Source organism: Bos indicus x Bos taurus, chromosome 19, assembly GCF_003369695.1.
Source record: "Bos indicus x Bos taurus breed Angus x Brahman F1 hybrid chromosome 19, Bos_hybrid_MaternalHap_v2.0, whole genome shotgun sequence".
Classification (NCBI taxonomy): Eukaryota; Metazoa; Chordata; class Mammalia; order Artiodactyla; family Bovidae; genus Bos; species Bos indicus x Bos taurus.
Window position 1 is genome coordinate 42,408,038 of NC_040094.1, and position 17,042 is coordinate 42,425,079.

At 42.3% G+C, this 17,042-nt stretch overlaps 2 protein-coding genes across 2 annotated transcripts; both read right to left on the reverse strand.

Moving 5' to 3' along the window:
* Positions 1 to 467: 467 nt before the first annotated feature.
* On the reverse strand, positions 468 to 8,171 carry LOC113878328 (keratin-associated protein 9-1-like). Its single transcript, XM_027519343.1, has 3 exons — positions 7,611 to 8,171; positions 661 to 1,292; positions 468 to 582 (listed from the first exon to the last, which is right to left on the reverse strand). Exons 1-3 carry the CDS (start codon positions 8,169 to 8,171, stop codon positions 468 to 470), a joined length of 1,308 nt encoding a protein of 435 aa, XP_027375144.1.
* Positions 8,172 to 13,477: 5,306 nt separating this feature from the next.
* LOC113878276 (keratin-associated protein 4-11-like) lies at positions 13,478 to 14,077 on the reverse strand. Its single transcript, XM_027519286.1, has 2 exons — positions 13,941 to 14,077; positions 13,478 to 13,844 (listed from the first exon to the last, which is right to left on the reverse strand). The coding sequence occupies exons 1-2, from the start codon at positions 14,075 to 14,077 to the stop codon at positions 13,478 to 13,480; spliced, it is 504 nt and encodes a 167-aa protein (XP_027375087.1).
* Between the last annotated feature and the right edge of the window lie 2,965 nt (positions 14,078 to 17,042).

The window sequence follows — 17,042 nt, forward strand, 5'->3', positions numbered from 1 at the left end:
TGCAGAGAAGTTTATTAGAAAGCAGAGACGTGACAAAACAAAAGAAATTCACTTGAGGAGAAAATAGAGGGTAAATTGGACCCCCCCACCCCTGATCTCAGGGTGTCAAGTCAGTGCCACTCAGCGGCTGCAGATAATAGCCACCTGGTGGACCACCTGCAGATCATGACCAAAATATCAGGAAGAATGAAACATTGAGAGGACTGAGATAATTTCTTATCTGATGGATTGCAAATTAATTCTTACTTGGTGCTGATATAGAAAGGAAAATATGACAAGGAAGAATTATAAATGAGCCAGAATATGTTCACAGAGTCAGAAGAACAGTGGTGGACCCACTGTAATCATGAGATTCAACTAACTGAGTGATGTCAGCTAGACTCCATGAGTCCTATGGGTCAGCACAAAAAAGGATCTACATATGTGGGACAGAGGTAAGTGGAGAGAGTGGTCACAAGACAGCGGGTTCAGCAGCAAGAGGACGGACAGCACACGGGGCGGGGGCAGGTGGAGATGACACAGGTGGGGCGATAGCAAGTGGTGTGGCAGGAGACCCGGCCACACACTGGGCGCAGGCAGCAGCTGGAGCCACAGCAAGAGGGGCGGCAGTAGCTGGAGATGCGGGAGCAGGTGGGCTGGCAGCACACAGACTGGCAGCACCGGGGCCTGCAGCAGCTGGAGATGCAGCAAGCAGGCCTGCAGCAGTTGGACCCACAGCTGGACCCACAGCAGGAGGGGCGGCAGCAGCTAGAGATGCAGCAGGTGGGGCGAGGGCAGGTGGGCTGGCAGCACACAGGCTGGCAGCACCGGGGCCTGCAGCAGCTGGAGATGCAGCAGGTAGGCCTGCAGGAGCTGGAACCACAGCTGGACCCACAGCAGGAGGGGCGGTAGCAGCTAGAGATGCAGCAGGTGGGGCGAGGGCAGGTGGGCTGGCAGCACACAGGCTGGCAGCACTGGGGCCTGCAGCAGCTGGAGATGCAGCAGGTAGGCCTGCAGGAGCTGGAACCACAGCTGGAAACACAGCAGGAGGGGCGGTAGCAGCTAGAGATGCAGCAGGTGGGGCGAGGGCAGGTGGGCTGGCAGCAGACCGGGCGGCAGCAGCTGGACACACCACAGCTGGGGCGGCAGCAGGTGGTCCTGCAGCAGGTGGTCTGGCAGCAGCTAGGGCGGCAGCAGGTCTCCAGGCAGAGACTTCGGCCACAGCTCTGGTCAGAGCAGACGGAGCCACAACAGGAGCTGACCATGGTGTCAGAGGGTGGAGGTTCTAGGTGAGTTTCCAGGAAAGTGAGTTTCTTGAGTATGAGAGTCGCCTTGGCCCACAGCCCCCTTTATATCCTGCTGAAAAGCTGCTATCATTACATCATTATTTCCTGGTTATTGTTTACCCTTCTAGGAAACTTGATCATTTAATTACATAATTGTGTGTTTCTCAATTAGTATTCCAAAATGGAGAAAATAACACTATTCCTTTTCCTAGTATGCTCCTGTGTGTCCAATTGAAAGCCCAGTCCCAGTTCTTCCTTAGTGGGTGTCACCTTTGCTCCTGGTGGGTTCAATGTCTTATGAAACATTAGTCATATGACACTAACATTTTTTTTTTTTGGAATGTGATATTCTCTCCTATCACTGCTCTTTGAACTTCAGAGAGGAAATGTTTCTTATAAGGCTCATGTGTATTTTGTTGTCAAAGGTGAGGGGAACATGGCTTGTCAGATGAAACATTGAAAAGGAATTAGACAGAAAGATATTTGGGGGGAGGATGTCCCACAAATAATATGGATGAATGTGATCCTACGTGGGCATCTTGGATGAGCAGGAAGATAGTTAGACCACAAGGAAGTTTCAAATTCTGTGTCTGATTTCACTCCACTGTCTCAAGCACTTAGCAATACTCATAGCTTTTAAAGAGAAGAAACACATTTTTGCTGTATGTCTCCCAGGCTAGGCAATCAGAATGAGATGTTGTGATTTATCTTTTAGTTGTCAAGCTTGTATACAGGATATTTTATTATAAAAGCATTCGTTGTATATAAACATGTTTGGAATGATTAAGCCTTCAAAAATATGTATCCAAGATATTCGGTTGGGTAGTAAGAGAACCTGACAGATAACTCCTCATCTGTTTCCTGTAGATACTTGACTAAGACACATGCATAAGAAACAGATTCAGTCAGTTCAGTTCAGTCACTCAGTCATGTCTGACACTTTGCGACCCCATGGACTGCAGCATGCCAGGCCTCCCTGTCCATCACCAACTCCTGGAGCTTACTCAGACTCATGCCCATTGAGTCGGTGATGCCATCCAACCTTCTCATCCTCTGTCATCCCCTTCTTCTCCCGACTTCAATCTTTCCCAGCATCAGGGTCTTTTCAAATGAGTCAGTTCTTCGCATCAGGTGGCCAAAGTATTGGAGTTTCAGCTTCAGCATCAGTGCTTCCAATGAATATTTAGGACTGATTTCCTTTAGGATGGACTGGTTGGATCTCTTTGCTGTCCAAGGGACTCTCAAGAGTCTTCTGCAACACCAGAGTTCAAAAGCATCAATTCTTTGGCATGCAGCAGCTCCAGCAAGTCTGTAAGCCCTGGAGCATTGGCTATGTGGTGCTGGGGTGACTGTGAGGAGATACCCCATATCCAAGGACAGAGAAGCACCTGCAAGATGGTAGCTGATGCTGTAGTGGTGGCTGTGTGGCACTGGAACGACTTTAAGGAGATACCTCAAGTCCAAGGGCAAAGGAAAAGTCCCAGAAAGATGGTAGAAGGGGCAAAATTGCATTTAGAATCACTGTCCATACATGCTAGAGATGCTTAGAAGGCTCAAACATACCTTGTTCACACCAGGACCTAAAGACCCCACAGAGACTGAGACAGAACTGTGTTTGAGTGTCTCCTGAGGAGTTACAGTTCAGCAGTGGACTGCTGAAGGGGCAGGAGCTCTGGGTACAGTAGACCTGGCATAGCCCCCTTGGAGGAAGTATGGCATAGTCCCCTTGGAGGAAGTCGCCATTAACCCCACCACAGAGCCACCAGAACTTACACAAGACTGGGGAAACAGACTCTTGGAGGGCACAAACAAAACCTTGTGTGCGCCAGGACCCAGAAGAAACAAGCAGTGACACTACATGAGACTGACCCAGACTTGCCTGTGAGTGTCCAGGAGTCTCTGGCAGAGGTGTGGGTTGGTGGTGGCCTGCTGCAGAGTTGGGGGCATTGAGTGTAACAGTGTGTGCATGGGACCTTTTGAAGGAGGAAGCCATTATCTTCATTACCTCCATCATAGTTTGGCCCCAGGTAAATAGCACAGAGGGAACATAGCCTTGCCAATCAACAGAAAATTGTATGGCTCCACCCATCAGAACAAGACCAGTTTTCCCCTCAGTCAGTCTCTCCCATCAAGAAGCTTCCATAAGCCTCTTATCTTTCTCCATCAGAGGGCACACAGACTGAAAACCAAACACAGAAAACTAACCAATCTCATCACATGGACCACAGCCTTGTCTAACTCAATGAAACTATGAGCCATGCTGTGTAGGGCCACCCAAGACAGACAGGTAATGGTAGAGAGTTCTGACAAATCATGGGCCACTGGAGAAGTGAATGGCAAACTACCTCAGTATTCTTACCTTGAGAACCCCATGAATGGTATGAAAACAAACAGTTTGGCAATAGTTAAAACAAGGGCTTCCCTGATAGCTCAGCTGGAAAAGAATCTGCCTGCAATGTGGGAGACCTGGGTTCAATCCCTGGGTTGGGAAGTTCCCCTGGAGAAGGGAATGGCTACCTATTCCAGTATTCTGACCTGGAGAATTCCATGGACTGTATAGTCCATGGGGTCACAAAGAGCTGGACACGACTGAATGACTTTCATTTTCAAAAGAATGACAGTTATTTAAGTCTTTATTTTTTAATTGGAAGATAATTCCTTTACCAGGTTGTGTAGGTTTCTGCAGTACAACAATGTGATTGACCCATAATTATATATATGTCCCCTCCCTTTGAGCTGCCCTCCTACCCCAATCCCATCCCACCCCTCTAGGTTGTCATAGAGCACTGAACTGAGCTTCCTATGTTATTTTAAATGAAGAACTGAGATCAACATATATAGTATGTGGATAAGTTCCATACATTTTCAATAAAAGGTGAGGAATGATGACATTTATCATTTGTGCAGTACTCACTATTCATTATGCTAAATTCACTAGGCATTGTGCTGTATTCACTAAGCATTGTGCTGAATATCTTATATTTGTTTTGAATCTGTAATGCAGCATATAATATAGAGTGTATTCTTACTACTTCTTTAAGCAATAGGCCAAAGAAGCATAGAAATGTTAAAAGGAAAAAAAGAAAGCTTGTGTGTAAGATTAAACAGAAGTTAAGCTATATTAGGACAACTGAGAAGGGGTGAAAAATAAAGCTTGCAAGCCTTTGCTGAAGCTGCTTCATCTTCCTGGAATGTTTCATCTTTGTCATTATCTTTGCAAACTACTATTCCTCTGTCAAAACCCTAGCTTTCCCCTGAATGCTTCCTACAAATGATTAACTACCCTGTTCAAATACAATTTGTCCCTGCATTGTGCTCCGAATTTTGCATTCTCTGTGATGCAGACACCCTGAGGGCATGAACTATAAAATTTAATTTCGTTACTGGGACAGAGCACATTAGTGACAAATGTTTGTCGAGTGAATGAAGGTTTTTGGATAAATTAAGGGTATGTAATGGTCCTTTAAAAAATATGTCTGTTTTGCCTGGTTGAGAAAAGTGGGAGAAACATTCCAAACAAAGGGATCATAGTTATACTTGAGGAAAACCACATTTGTTTAAGTGGCAAGCAACGTGTAACCTGATGAAACACATTTGAGGAAGTTCAAATTTGATCTATAGAATGAAACTTATTTACAGGTAATCATGGATAAAGATACTGTATTAACACAGAAACAGATATAATAGAAAGGAGGTGAGTACAAATGTTGATACTGGTTCTCTTCACTTCCAGACATCCCAGTTTAGCTCTCTTTTCTGAGAAATAACCACCATCACTGGTTTAATGTCAATCAGCTAAAAATATTTGCTGAACATCTACTGTCTTTGTTTGAATTGCAGCCAAAGTAGATACTGAAACAAAGATGTGAGTGCAAGTAGTTCACCTGGGGCAGCAATTCTCGGAAGTACACGTGAAGAAGTGGGAAAGGAAGACAGGAAAGAAAGAAAAAGCCAAAAGTCTGAGTCAATGATGCAGTTGCCATGGTGGGTAACTGAGGAATGAATCTGGGGCCTACCTGAGGCTGGGAGCTATTAGCTGCCACAGTTATATGCCTAGAAAATCCCACAGAATCAACTGAATATTATTGTTAACAGTGAAGCTGGCTATCTTAGAAAATTGATAGATTTCTTATGCACTTTTATATTTCTTCATAAAATGTAATGGCAAAATGAATTCATAGATCTGAGCAATAAATATAAAAAGATATGTAAACAAATCTGTCAAATAGTACACTTATCTGGTATTGGAGGAATGTATTAACATTGCCTGAAGGCCAAAAAATAATATTTGATTAAACATCAGAAAAAAAATGTACAAAAAAGGTGAGTTTGTGAATAAAGACATAAATGTCATACAAAAGGATTCAATAAGAATGTATATCAATTTGTAAAATTGGTTTTGAATGGGATTGGCAAAGACAAATGATGGGCAACTCACTTATGATCACATTCTTTTGTGTTATTCAATTTTTTTTTGAAAAAAGCATGTGTTTGTGTATAAGTGACATAAAATCCTTAGAAAAGAATAAAAGTACTTCAGATAAAATTCACAGTTCTCTCTACAAATTCAGTTCCATAAGTTTTATATGTTTATGTTTAAGTTTGTACTTATATATTATCGCTCAGTCTTGTCTGACTCTTTGCAACCCCATGGACTGTAGCCTAACAAGCTCCTCCGTCCATGGGATTTTCCAGGCAAGAATATTGGAGTGGGTTGCCATTTACTTCTCCAAGAGATCTTCCCAAACCAGGGATTGAACCCGGGTCTCCTGCATTGTAGACAGATGATTTACCATCTGAGCCACCAGGGAAGTCTTATTATATACTAAAAGATGATGACTACGTTGCAGTCAGTCTTTCCAGCTCTCAAATTAACTGTTGTGAATTACAAATTGCTTTTCGGGACTGTTTGAGTTCCCTAGGAAGAAGACCCAGAGATGAAAATTAGCAAACAGGGTGTTTATTGAGAAGTGATCTTGGGATTAGTACTGCTAGGCGGAAAGGGAAGGAAGTGAGCAGAAGTGGACAGTTGGAGAAATCAGGCTAGGATAGAGTTTCAGTGGACATCTAAGCATGGCACTGGAAAGGTCCCTTTTTACTCTTGGACGTAAAATCAGAGTCACCAGCAATACCAAGAAACTGTCACTAGGTCTGTTTCATTCATTTATATCACCTGCCTGGCACTGAAGGTAGCCCCACTATAAGACAGAATAAACTGAATATTCTGAATAGTAATAATAATAATAATAATAATAAACCAAATCTACTGAAGCTCTGGCTACCAGAATAAAGAAGAACTCCACTGTATGTACAGGGGCTTCTATGGTGGCTTAGAAGATAAAGAATCTTCCCACAATGCAGGAGACCTGGGTTTGAACCCTGGGGCAGAAAGATCCCCTGGAGAATGGAATGGCAACCCACTACAGTATTCTTACCTGCAGAATCCGTGGACAGAGGAGCCTCATGGGATACAATCCACAGGGTCGCATAGAGTTGGACACGGCTGAGTGACTAACATATCAACTGTATACGTGGACGAAAGACTCATTGTATGTGACCCGAAACAGAAATTAGATAGACTTTACTAACCTATCTATCTGCCGCTTTTGTAGGTGAAAAAACCCTGAAAGGTAGTGTTGTTAAAAATCATGAATTGTGCTCAATCTTTCCAAATCTTTTCTCATGTTATTATCTTCATAGATGCTCTATCACTTCAGTTTCACCTCCTTTCCCCATAAAGACTAGAAAATGATTAATTTATTTTCTAGACATAACTAGTAGTGATCAGTATCATTTGACCTCTCTTGAAGGTTGATTAATTTGTGCTGTTTGGCAGGTGCAGGCAAAATTCAATTACTTTGGATTGAAATGTAAATCCTTTTTAAAAAAGAAAGAGACTAACAATCAGATTCAAATTTCAGTGCCAATAGGGAGACATTTATTTAGGTTCATGGAAATAACAAGACATAAGAAAATCTTTACCAAAGAGTACACCAAAAAATCTTCATTGTATTTCCATATCAGAGGTAAAAATCAGTGGACCCACAAGTGATGGAGACAAATTCCTTAAGCATGATTAAGAGATATCCTGAAGAAAAAGGGAGGAGTGTTTAGAAATTGTAATTTCCTGGGAGATTCTGAGTGATCTCATTTGTATGGGAGGGACTGTGGAGAGAAGATAGAACATGGGCTCATTATGTCTGGTGTTTGCTTATCAATTCAAGGGACCAGTTCTCTTGAATCCTCCACATTTAAAAAAGAAGCTCTGCAACTGTGGGGAGGGAGGAAATGAGGAAGCAGTATGTTCAAAGCAGAGATTCAGCAGCAAGAGGAGGGACAGCACACGGGGCGGGGGCAGGTGGAGATGACACAGGTGGGGCGATAGCAAGTGGTGTGGCAGGAGACCCGGCCACACACTGGGCGCAGGCAGCAGCTGGAGCCACAGCAAGAGGGGCGGCAGCAGCTGGAGATGCGGGAGCAGGTGGGCTGGCAGCACACAGACTGGCAGCACCGGGGCCTGCAGCAGCTGGAACCACAGCTGGAAACACAGCAGGAGGGGCGGCAGCAGCTAGAGATGCAGCAGGTGGGGCGAGAGCAGGTGGGCTGGCAGCACACAGGCTGGCAGCACTGGGGCCTGCAGCAGCTGGAGATGCAGCAGGTAGGCCTGCAGCAGCTGGAACCACAGCAGGAGGGGCGGTAGCAGCTAGAGATGCAGCAGGTGGGGCGAGGGCAGGTGGGCTGGCAGCAGACCAGGCGGCAGCAGCTGGACACACCACAGCTGGGGCGGCAGCAGGTGGTCCTGCAGCAGGTGGTCCTGCAGCAGGTGGGGCGGCAGCAGGTCTCCTGGCAGAGACTTCGGCCACAGCTCTGGTCAGAGCAGACAGAGCCACAACAGGAGCTGACCATGGTGTCAGAGGGTGGAGGATCTGGGTGAGTTTCCAGGAAAGTGAGTTTCTTGAGTCTGAGAGTCTTCTTGGTCCCCAGCCCCCTTTATATCCTGCTGAAGAGCTGCTACCATTACATCATTTCCTTGTTATTGTTTAACCCCCTAGGAAAATTGATCATTTAATTACATAATTGTGTGTGTCTCATGCAGTAGTCCAAAATGGAGAAAATAATACCTTTCCTTTTCCTGGTAAGTGCCTGTGTGTCCAATTGAAAGCCCTGTCCCAGTTCTTTCTTTTGGGTGTCACCTTTTCTACTGGTTGGTTCATTGTCCTATACAGCTTTTATCATCTGACTCTAGGATCTTTTTTTGGAATGTGGTATTCCCTCCTATCACTGCTCTCTGAACTTCAGAGAGAAAAATTTCTTATATGGCTCATGTATATTTTGTTGTCAAGGGTGAGGGGAACAAGTGCTGGTCAGGTGAAACACTGGAAAGGAATTAGAAAGAAAGACGTTTGGGGGAGGATGTCCCAGAAATAATATGGATGAATGTGATCCTAAGTGTGCATCTTGGATGGTCAGGAAGATAGGTAGACCACAAGAAAGTTTCACATTCTGTGTCTGATTTCACTCCACTGTCTCAAGCCCTTAGCAGTACTCACAGCTTTTAAATAGAAGAAACACATTTTTGCTGTATGTCTCCCAGGCTAGGCAACCAGAATGGGATGTTTTGATTTATCTTTAAGTTGTCAAACTTGTACACAGGATATTTCATTTTAAAAGCATTCACTGTATATAAACATGTTTGGAATGATTAAACGTTCAAAACTATGGATCCAAGAATTCTGTTGTGTAGTAAGAGAACTTGACAGATAACTCCTCATCCTTTTCCTGTAGATACTTGAATGAGACACATGCATAAGAAACAGCATGACAATAGTTTAAAAAAGGGCTTCCCTGATAAGTCAGCTGGTAAAGGATTTGCCTTCAATGTGGGAGACCTTGGTTCGATCTCTGGGTTGGTAAGATCCCCTGGAGAAGGGAATGGCTACCAATTCCAGTATTCTGACCTGGAGAATTCCATGGACTATATAGTCTATGGGGTCACAAAGAGCTGGACATGACTGAGCAACTTTCATTTTCATAAGAATGACAGTTATTTTTTTAAGTCTTTATTTTTTAATTGGAGGATAATTCCTTTACAAGGTTGTGTAGCTTTCTGCAGTACAACAATGTGATTCAGGCATAAGTATATATATGTCCCCTCCCTCTGATCTGCCCTCCACCCCAATCCCATCCCACCCCTCTAGGTTGTCAGAGAACACCAGACTGAGCTTCCTATATTATTTTTAAATGAAGAACTAAAATCAACATATATCCATACCTCTTCAATAAAAGGTGAGGAATAATGATATTTATCATTTGTATTTACTATGCATTATGCTAAATTTACCAGGCATTGTGCTGAGTTCACTGAGCATTGTGCTGAATATCTTATATTTGTTTTGAATCTTTAAAGCAAAATATAGTACAGTGTGTATTATTACTACTTCTTTAAGCAATAGTCCGAAGAAGCATAGAAACGTTAAGAGCAAAAAAAAATTTGTGTAAGATTAAACAGAACTCCTGTACTCTTGCCTGGAAAATCCCATGGATGGAGGAGCCTGGTGGGCTACAGTCCATGTGGTCACTAAGAGTCGGACACGACTTCACTTTTCACTTTCATGCATTGGAGAAGGAAATGGCAACCCACTCCAGTGTTCTTGCCTGGAGAATTCCAGGGACGGGGGAGCCTGGTGGGCTGCCATCTATGGGGTCACACAGAATCGGACACGACTGAAGTGACTTAGCAGTAGCAGTAAGCTGTTTAGGACAGCTGAGGAAGAGGTAAAAAATAAAGCTTGCAAACCTTTTCTGAAGCCATGTCATCTTCCTGGAATGTTTCATCTTTGTCATTACCTTTGCAAACTCCTATTCCTCTCTCAAAACCCCAGGTTTACGCTACTTGCTTCCTCCCAATGATTAACTACCCTGTTCAAATGCAATTTGTCTCTGCATTGTGCTCTGTTTTTTTGCACTCTGATGCACCACAGTTACTTTCTGTCATTCCACTATTGTTATGCAGACACCCTGAAGGCATGAACTATAAATTTTATTTTTGTTACTGGGACAGAGCACATGAGTGACAAATGTTTGTCGAGTGAATGAAGGCTTTTGGATGACTTACAGGTATATAATGGTCCTTTAAAAAATATGTCTTTTTTCCTGGTAGAGAAAAGTGGGAGAAACATTCCATCAATGGGGTCATGGTTACACCTGAGGAAAACCACATTTGTTTATGTGGCAAGCCACATGTCACCTGATAAAACACACTTGTGGAAGTTCAACTTTGATCCGTAGAATCGTACATACTTATAGGACACCATGGATACATATACTGCATTAACAAAGAAACAGATATGATAGAAAGGAGGAGAACACAAGTGTTGACACTGGTTCTCTTCACTTGCAGACATCCCAATTTAGCTCTCTTTTGGGAGAACTAACCACCACCACTGGTTTAGTATCAATCAACAAAAAATATTTGCTGAACGTCTATTGTCTTTGTTTCAATTGCACCCAAAATAGATATTGAAACATAAATGTGAGTGCAAGTAGTTCACTTGGCGGAGGCGGGGGGAAGAGGTGGATTCTGGGATGTACACATGAGGAAATGAGAAAGCAAGGCAGGAACGAAAGAAAAACCCGTAAGTCTGGGTTAATAATGAGGTTGCCACTGTGGGTAACTGAGGAATGTATCCGGGGACATACCTGAGGCTGGGGGCTATTCACCACCATGATTATACGTCTAGAAAATCCCAAAGAATCACCTGAATATTATTGTTAACAGTGAAGTTGACTGGCTTAGAACACTGATAGATTTCTTATGCACTTAGCAATATTTCTTCATAAAATCTAACAGGAAACATGTATTCACAGTTCTCAACAATAAATATAAAAAATATGTAAACAAATCTGTCAAATGATATACTTACCAGGTATTGGAGGAATGTATTAACATTGCCTGAAGGCTAAAAAATAATATTTGAATAAATATCAGAACAAAAAAAATGTACAAGTAAAGCTGGGTTTCTGAATAAAGACACAAATGTCATACAAAAGGGTTCAATAAGAATGTATCTCCATTTGTAAAAATTGGTTTTGAATGGTATTGGCAAAGACAAATGATGGGTAACTATTTTGATCACTCTTTTGTGTTATTCAAAATTTTTATTTTATTTTTTTTAATTTAAATTTATTTATTTTAATTGGAGACTAATTACAATATTGTATTGGTTTTGCCATACATCAACATGAATCTGCCATGAGTGTACACGTGTTCCCCATCCTGAACCCCCCTTCCCACCTCCCTCCCCATACCATCACTCTGGGTCATCCCAGTGCACCAGCCCCAAGCATCCTGTATCCTGCATTGAACCTGGACTGGCGATTCATTTCTTATATGATATTATACATGTTTCAATGCCATTCTCCCAAATCATCCCACCCTCTCCCTCTCCTTACTGTCTCAAATGTCATACAAAAAGATTCAATAAGAATGTATCTCCATTTGTAAAAATTGGTTTTGAATGGGATTGGCAAAGACAAATGATGGGCAACTATTTTGATCATTCTTTTGTGTTATTCAAAATTTTAAAAAAAGCATGTGTGTGTATAGGTGACATAAAATCCTTAGAAAAAAATAAAAGTACTTTAAATAAAATTCACAGTTCTCTCTACAGATTCATTTCCATAAGTTTTCTTGGATTATGATTAAGCTTCTACTTACTATACACTAAAAGATGAAAACTACATTTCAGGCAGTCTTTCCAGCTCTCAGATTAACTGTTGTGAATTACAAATTGCTTTTCGGGACTGTTTGAGTTCCCTAGGAAGCAGACACAGAGGTGAAAATTAGCAAACAGAGTATTTATCGAGACGTGCTCTTGGGACTAGTAGTTCTAGGAGGAAAGAGATGGGAAGTGAGCAGAAGTGGACAGTTGGAGAAATCAAGCTGGGATAGAGTTTCAGTGGACATCTAAGCATGGTACTGGAAAGGTCCCTTTTTTTGTCTTGGACATAAAATCACAGTCACCAGCAATACCAAGGAACTGTCACCAGGTCTGTTTCATTCATTTATATCACCTGCCTGGCACTGAAGGTAGCCCTACTATAAGTCAGAATAAACTGAATATTCTGAATAGTAATAATAATAATAAACCAAATCTACTGAAGCTCTGGCTACCAGAATAAAACAGAATTCCACTGTATACCTGTAGGGGCTTCCATGTTGGCTCATAAGATAAAGAATCTGCCCGCAATGCAAGAGACATGGGTTTGATCCCTGGGGCAGAAAGATCCCCAGAGGAATGGAATGGCAACCCACTACAGTATTCTTGCCTGCAGAATTTCATGGACAGAGGAGCCTGCTGAGCTACAATCCACGGGGTCGCATAGAGTTGGACCCAGCTGAGTGACTAACATTTTCACTGTATATGTGGACGAAGGTCTCACTGTATGTGACTCAAAGTAGAAAATACATAGACTTTACTAATCTATCTATCTGCCGCTTTTGTAGGTGAAAAAACCCTGAAAGGTGGTGTTGTTAAAAATCATGAATTGTGCTCAATCTTTCCAAATCTTTTCTCATGTTATTATCTTCATAGATGCTCTATCACTTCAGTTTCACCTCCTTTCCCCATAAAGACTAGAAAATGATTAATTTATTTTCTAGACGTAACTAGTAGTGATCAGTATCATTTGGCCTCTCTTGAAGGTTGATTAATTTGTGCTGTTTGGCAGGTGCAGGCAAAATTCAATTACTTTGGATTGAAATGTAAATCCTTTTTAAAAAAGAAAGAGACTAACAATCAGATTCAAATTTCAGTGCCAATAGGGAGACATTTATTTAGGTTCATGGAAATAACAAGACATAAGAAAATCTTTACCAAAGAGTACACCAAAAAATCTTCATTGTATTTCCATATCAGAGGTAAAAATCAGTGGACCCACAAGTGATGGAGACAAATTCCTTAAGCATGATTAAGAGATATCCTGAAGAAAAAGGGAGGAGTGTTTAGAAATTGTAATTTCCTGGGAGATTCTGAGTGATCTCATTTGTATGGGAGGGACTGTGGAGAGAAGATAGAACATGGGCTCATTATGTCTGGTGTTTGCTTATCAATTCAAGGGACCAGTTCTCTTGAATCCTCCACATTTAAAAAAGAAGCTCTGCAACTGTGGGGAGGGAGGAAATGAGGAAGCAGTATGTTCAAAGCAGAGATTCAGCAGCAAGAGGAGGGACAGCACACGGGGCGGGGGCAGGTGGAGATAACACAGGTGGGGCGATAGCAAGTGGTGTGGCAGGAGACCCGGCCACACACTGGGCGCAGGCAGCAGCTGGAGCCACAGCAAGAGGGGCGGCAGCAGCTGGAGATGCGGGAGCAGGTGGGCTGGCAGCACACAGACTGGCAGCACCGGGGCCTGCAGCAGCTGGAGATGCAGCAGGTAGGCCTGCAGCAGCTGGAACCACAGCTGGACCCACAGCAGGAGGGGCGGCAGCAGCTAGAGATGCAGCAGGTGGGGCGAGAGCAGGTGGGCTGGCAGCACACAGGCTGGCAGCACTGGGGCCTGCAGCAGGTGGAACCACAGCTGGAAACACAGCAGGAGGGGCGGTAGCAGCTAGAGATGCAGCAGGTGGGGCGAGGGCAGATGGGCTGGCAGCAGACCGGGCGGCAGCAGCTGGACACACCACAGCTGGGGCGGCAGCAGGTGGTCCTGCAGCAGGTGGTCTGGCAGCAGCTAGGGCGGCAGCAGGTCTCCAGGCAGAGACTTCGGCCACAGCTCTGGTCAGAGCAGACGGAGCCACAACAGGAGCTGACCATGGTGTTAGAGGGTGGAAGTTCTGGGTGAGTTTCCAGGAAAGTGAGTTTCTTGAGTCTGAGAGTCTTCTCGGTCCCCAGCCCCCTTTATATCCTGCTGAAGAGCTGCTCTCATGACATCATTATTTCCTTGTTATTGTTTACCCTCTTAGGAAAATTGATCATTTAATTACATAATTGTGTGTTTCTTATCCAGTATTCGAAAATGGAAAAAATAATACCATTCCTTTTCCTGGTAAGCACCTGTGTATCCAATTGAAAGCCCTGTCCTAGCCTTCCCTAGTGGGTGTCACCTTTATTCCTGGTTGGTTCAATGCTTAGAAAGCATTAGTCGTATGACTCTCTAACACTTTTTTTTTAAATGTGATCTTCTCTCCTATCACTGCTCTCTGAACTTCAGAGAGAAAAAATTTCTTATATGACTCATGCATATTTTGTTGTCAAGGCTGTGGGGAATAAGTGCTGGTGAGGTTAAACATGAAAAGGAATTAGAAAGAAAGATGTTTGGGGGGAGGGTGTTCCACATATTATATGAATGAATGTGATCCTATGTGGGCATCTTGGATGGTGAGGAAGATAGTTACACTACAAGGAAGTTTCAAATTCTGTGTCTGATTTCATTCCACTGTCTCAAGCACTGCTAGCAGTACTCACAGCTTTTAAATAGAAGAAACACATTTTTGCTGTATGTCTCTCAGGCTAGGCAACCAGAAGGGGATATTTTGGTTTATCTTTTAGTTGTCAGACTTGTATACAGGATATTTCATTACAAAAGCATTCATTATATATAAACATGTTTGGAATTATTAAGTCTTCAATAATACGGATCCAAGACATTCTGTTGGGTAGTAAGAGAACTTGACAGATAACTCCTCATCTTTTTCCTGTATATGCTTGAATGAGACATACGCATAAGAAAGAGTTTGGCAATAGTTAAAAGAAGGGCTTTCTAATAGCTCAGCTGGGAAAAAATCCGCCTGCAATGTGGGAGACCTGGGTTCGATCCCTGGGTTGGGAAAATCCCCTGGAGAAGCGAACAACTACCCATTCCTGTATTCTGGCCAGGATAATTCCATGCACTGTATAGTCCATGGGGTTACAAAGAGCTGGACATGACTGAGTGACTTTCATTTTCAAAAGAATGACAGTTATTTTTTAAGTCTTTATTTTTTTAATTGGAGGATAATTCCTTTACAAGGTTTTGTAGCTTTCTGCAGTACAACAATGTGATTCAGCCATAAGTATATATATATATCCCCTCCCTCTGATCTGCCCTCCCACTCCAATCACATCCCACCCCTCTAGGTTGTGATAGAGCATAGGACTGAGCTTCCTATGTTATTTTTAACTGAAGAACTAAAATTGACATATATAGTACATGGAAAAGTTCCACACATCTTCAATAAAAGGTGAAGAATAATAATATTTATCATCTGTAGAATATTTACTATTCATTATGCTAAACTCACTAGACTCTGTGCTGAGTTCACTGAGCATTGTGCTGAATACCTTATATTTGTTTTGAATCTGTAATGCTGCATATAATATAATGTGTTTTCTTACTACTTCTTTAAGCAACAGGCCAAAGAAGCATAGAAACGTTAAAAGGAAAAGAAAAAAAAAAAACTTCTGTAAGATTAAACAGAAGTTAAGCTGTTTTAGGACAGCTGAAGAAGGGGTGAAAAATAAAGCTTGCAACCCTTTGCTGAAGCTGCTTCATTCCATGTTTCATCTTTATCGTTATCTCTGCAAACTCCTATTCCTCTCTCAAAACCCAGGTTTCCCCTGTATGCTTCCTCCAAATGATTACCTACCCTGTTCAAATATAATTTGTCACAGCATTGTGCTCTGAATTTAGCACTCTCTGCAATGCAGACACCCTGAGGGCATGAACTATAAAATTTAATTTTGTTCCTGGGACAGAGCATATTAGTGACAAATGTTTGTCGAGTGAATGAAGGCTTTTGGATAAATTAAGGGTATGTAATGGTCCTTTAAAAAATATGTCTGTTTTGCCTGGTTGAGAAAAGTGGGAGAAACATTCCAAACAAAGGGATCATGGTTATACTTGAGGAAAACCACATTTGTTTAAGTGGCAAGCAACGTGTCATCTGATAAAACACATTTGTGGAAGTTCAAATTTGATGCACAGAATCCAACTTACTTATAGGACACCATACATACATATACTGTATTAACACAGAAGCAGATATGATAGAAAGGAGGTGAATACATATGTTGACACTGGTTCTCTTCACTTCTGGACATTCCAATTTAGCTCTCTTTTGTGAGAATTAGCGACCATCCCTGGTTTAAAAGTATATATTGAGACAAAGATGTGAGTGCAAGTAGTTTACTTTGGGGGGCGATTCTGGGAAGTACACCTGAGGAAGTGGGAAAGCAAGACAGGAATGAAAGGAAAGCCCATACGTCTATAATAATGCGGTTACACTGTGGGTAACTGCGGAATGAATCTGGCGACCTACCTGAGGCTGGGGGCTATTAGCCGCCATGACTGTGTGTCTAGAAAATCCCACAGAATCAACTGAATATTATTGTCAGCAGTGAAGTTGGCTGATATAGAAAACTGATGGATTTCCTATGCATTTAGCACGATTTCTTCATAAAATATAATGGGAAAATGAATTCACAGATCTGTGCTAAAATATAAAAATATGTAAACAAATCTGTAAAATAATACACTTACCTGGTATTGGAGGAATGTATTAACATTTCCTGAAGGCCAAAAAATAATATTTGAGTAAACATCAGAACAAAAAAATGTACAGCTAAAGCTGGGTTAGTGAATAAAGACATAAATGTCATACACATGCATTCAATAAGAATGTATCTCCATTTGTAAAACTAGGTTTTGAATGGGATTGCCAAAGCCTAATGATAGGAAACTAAATTTTGATCACATTCTTCTGTGCTATTTAAATTTTTTAAAAAGCCATGTGTTTATGTA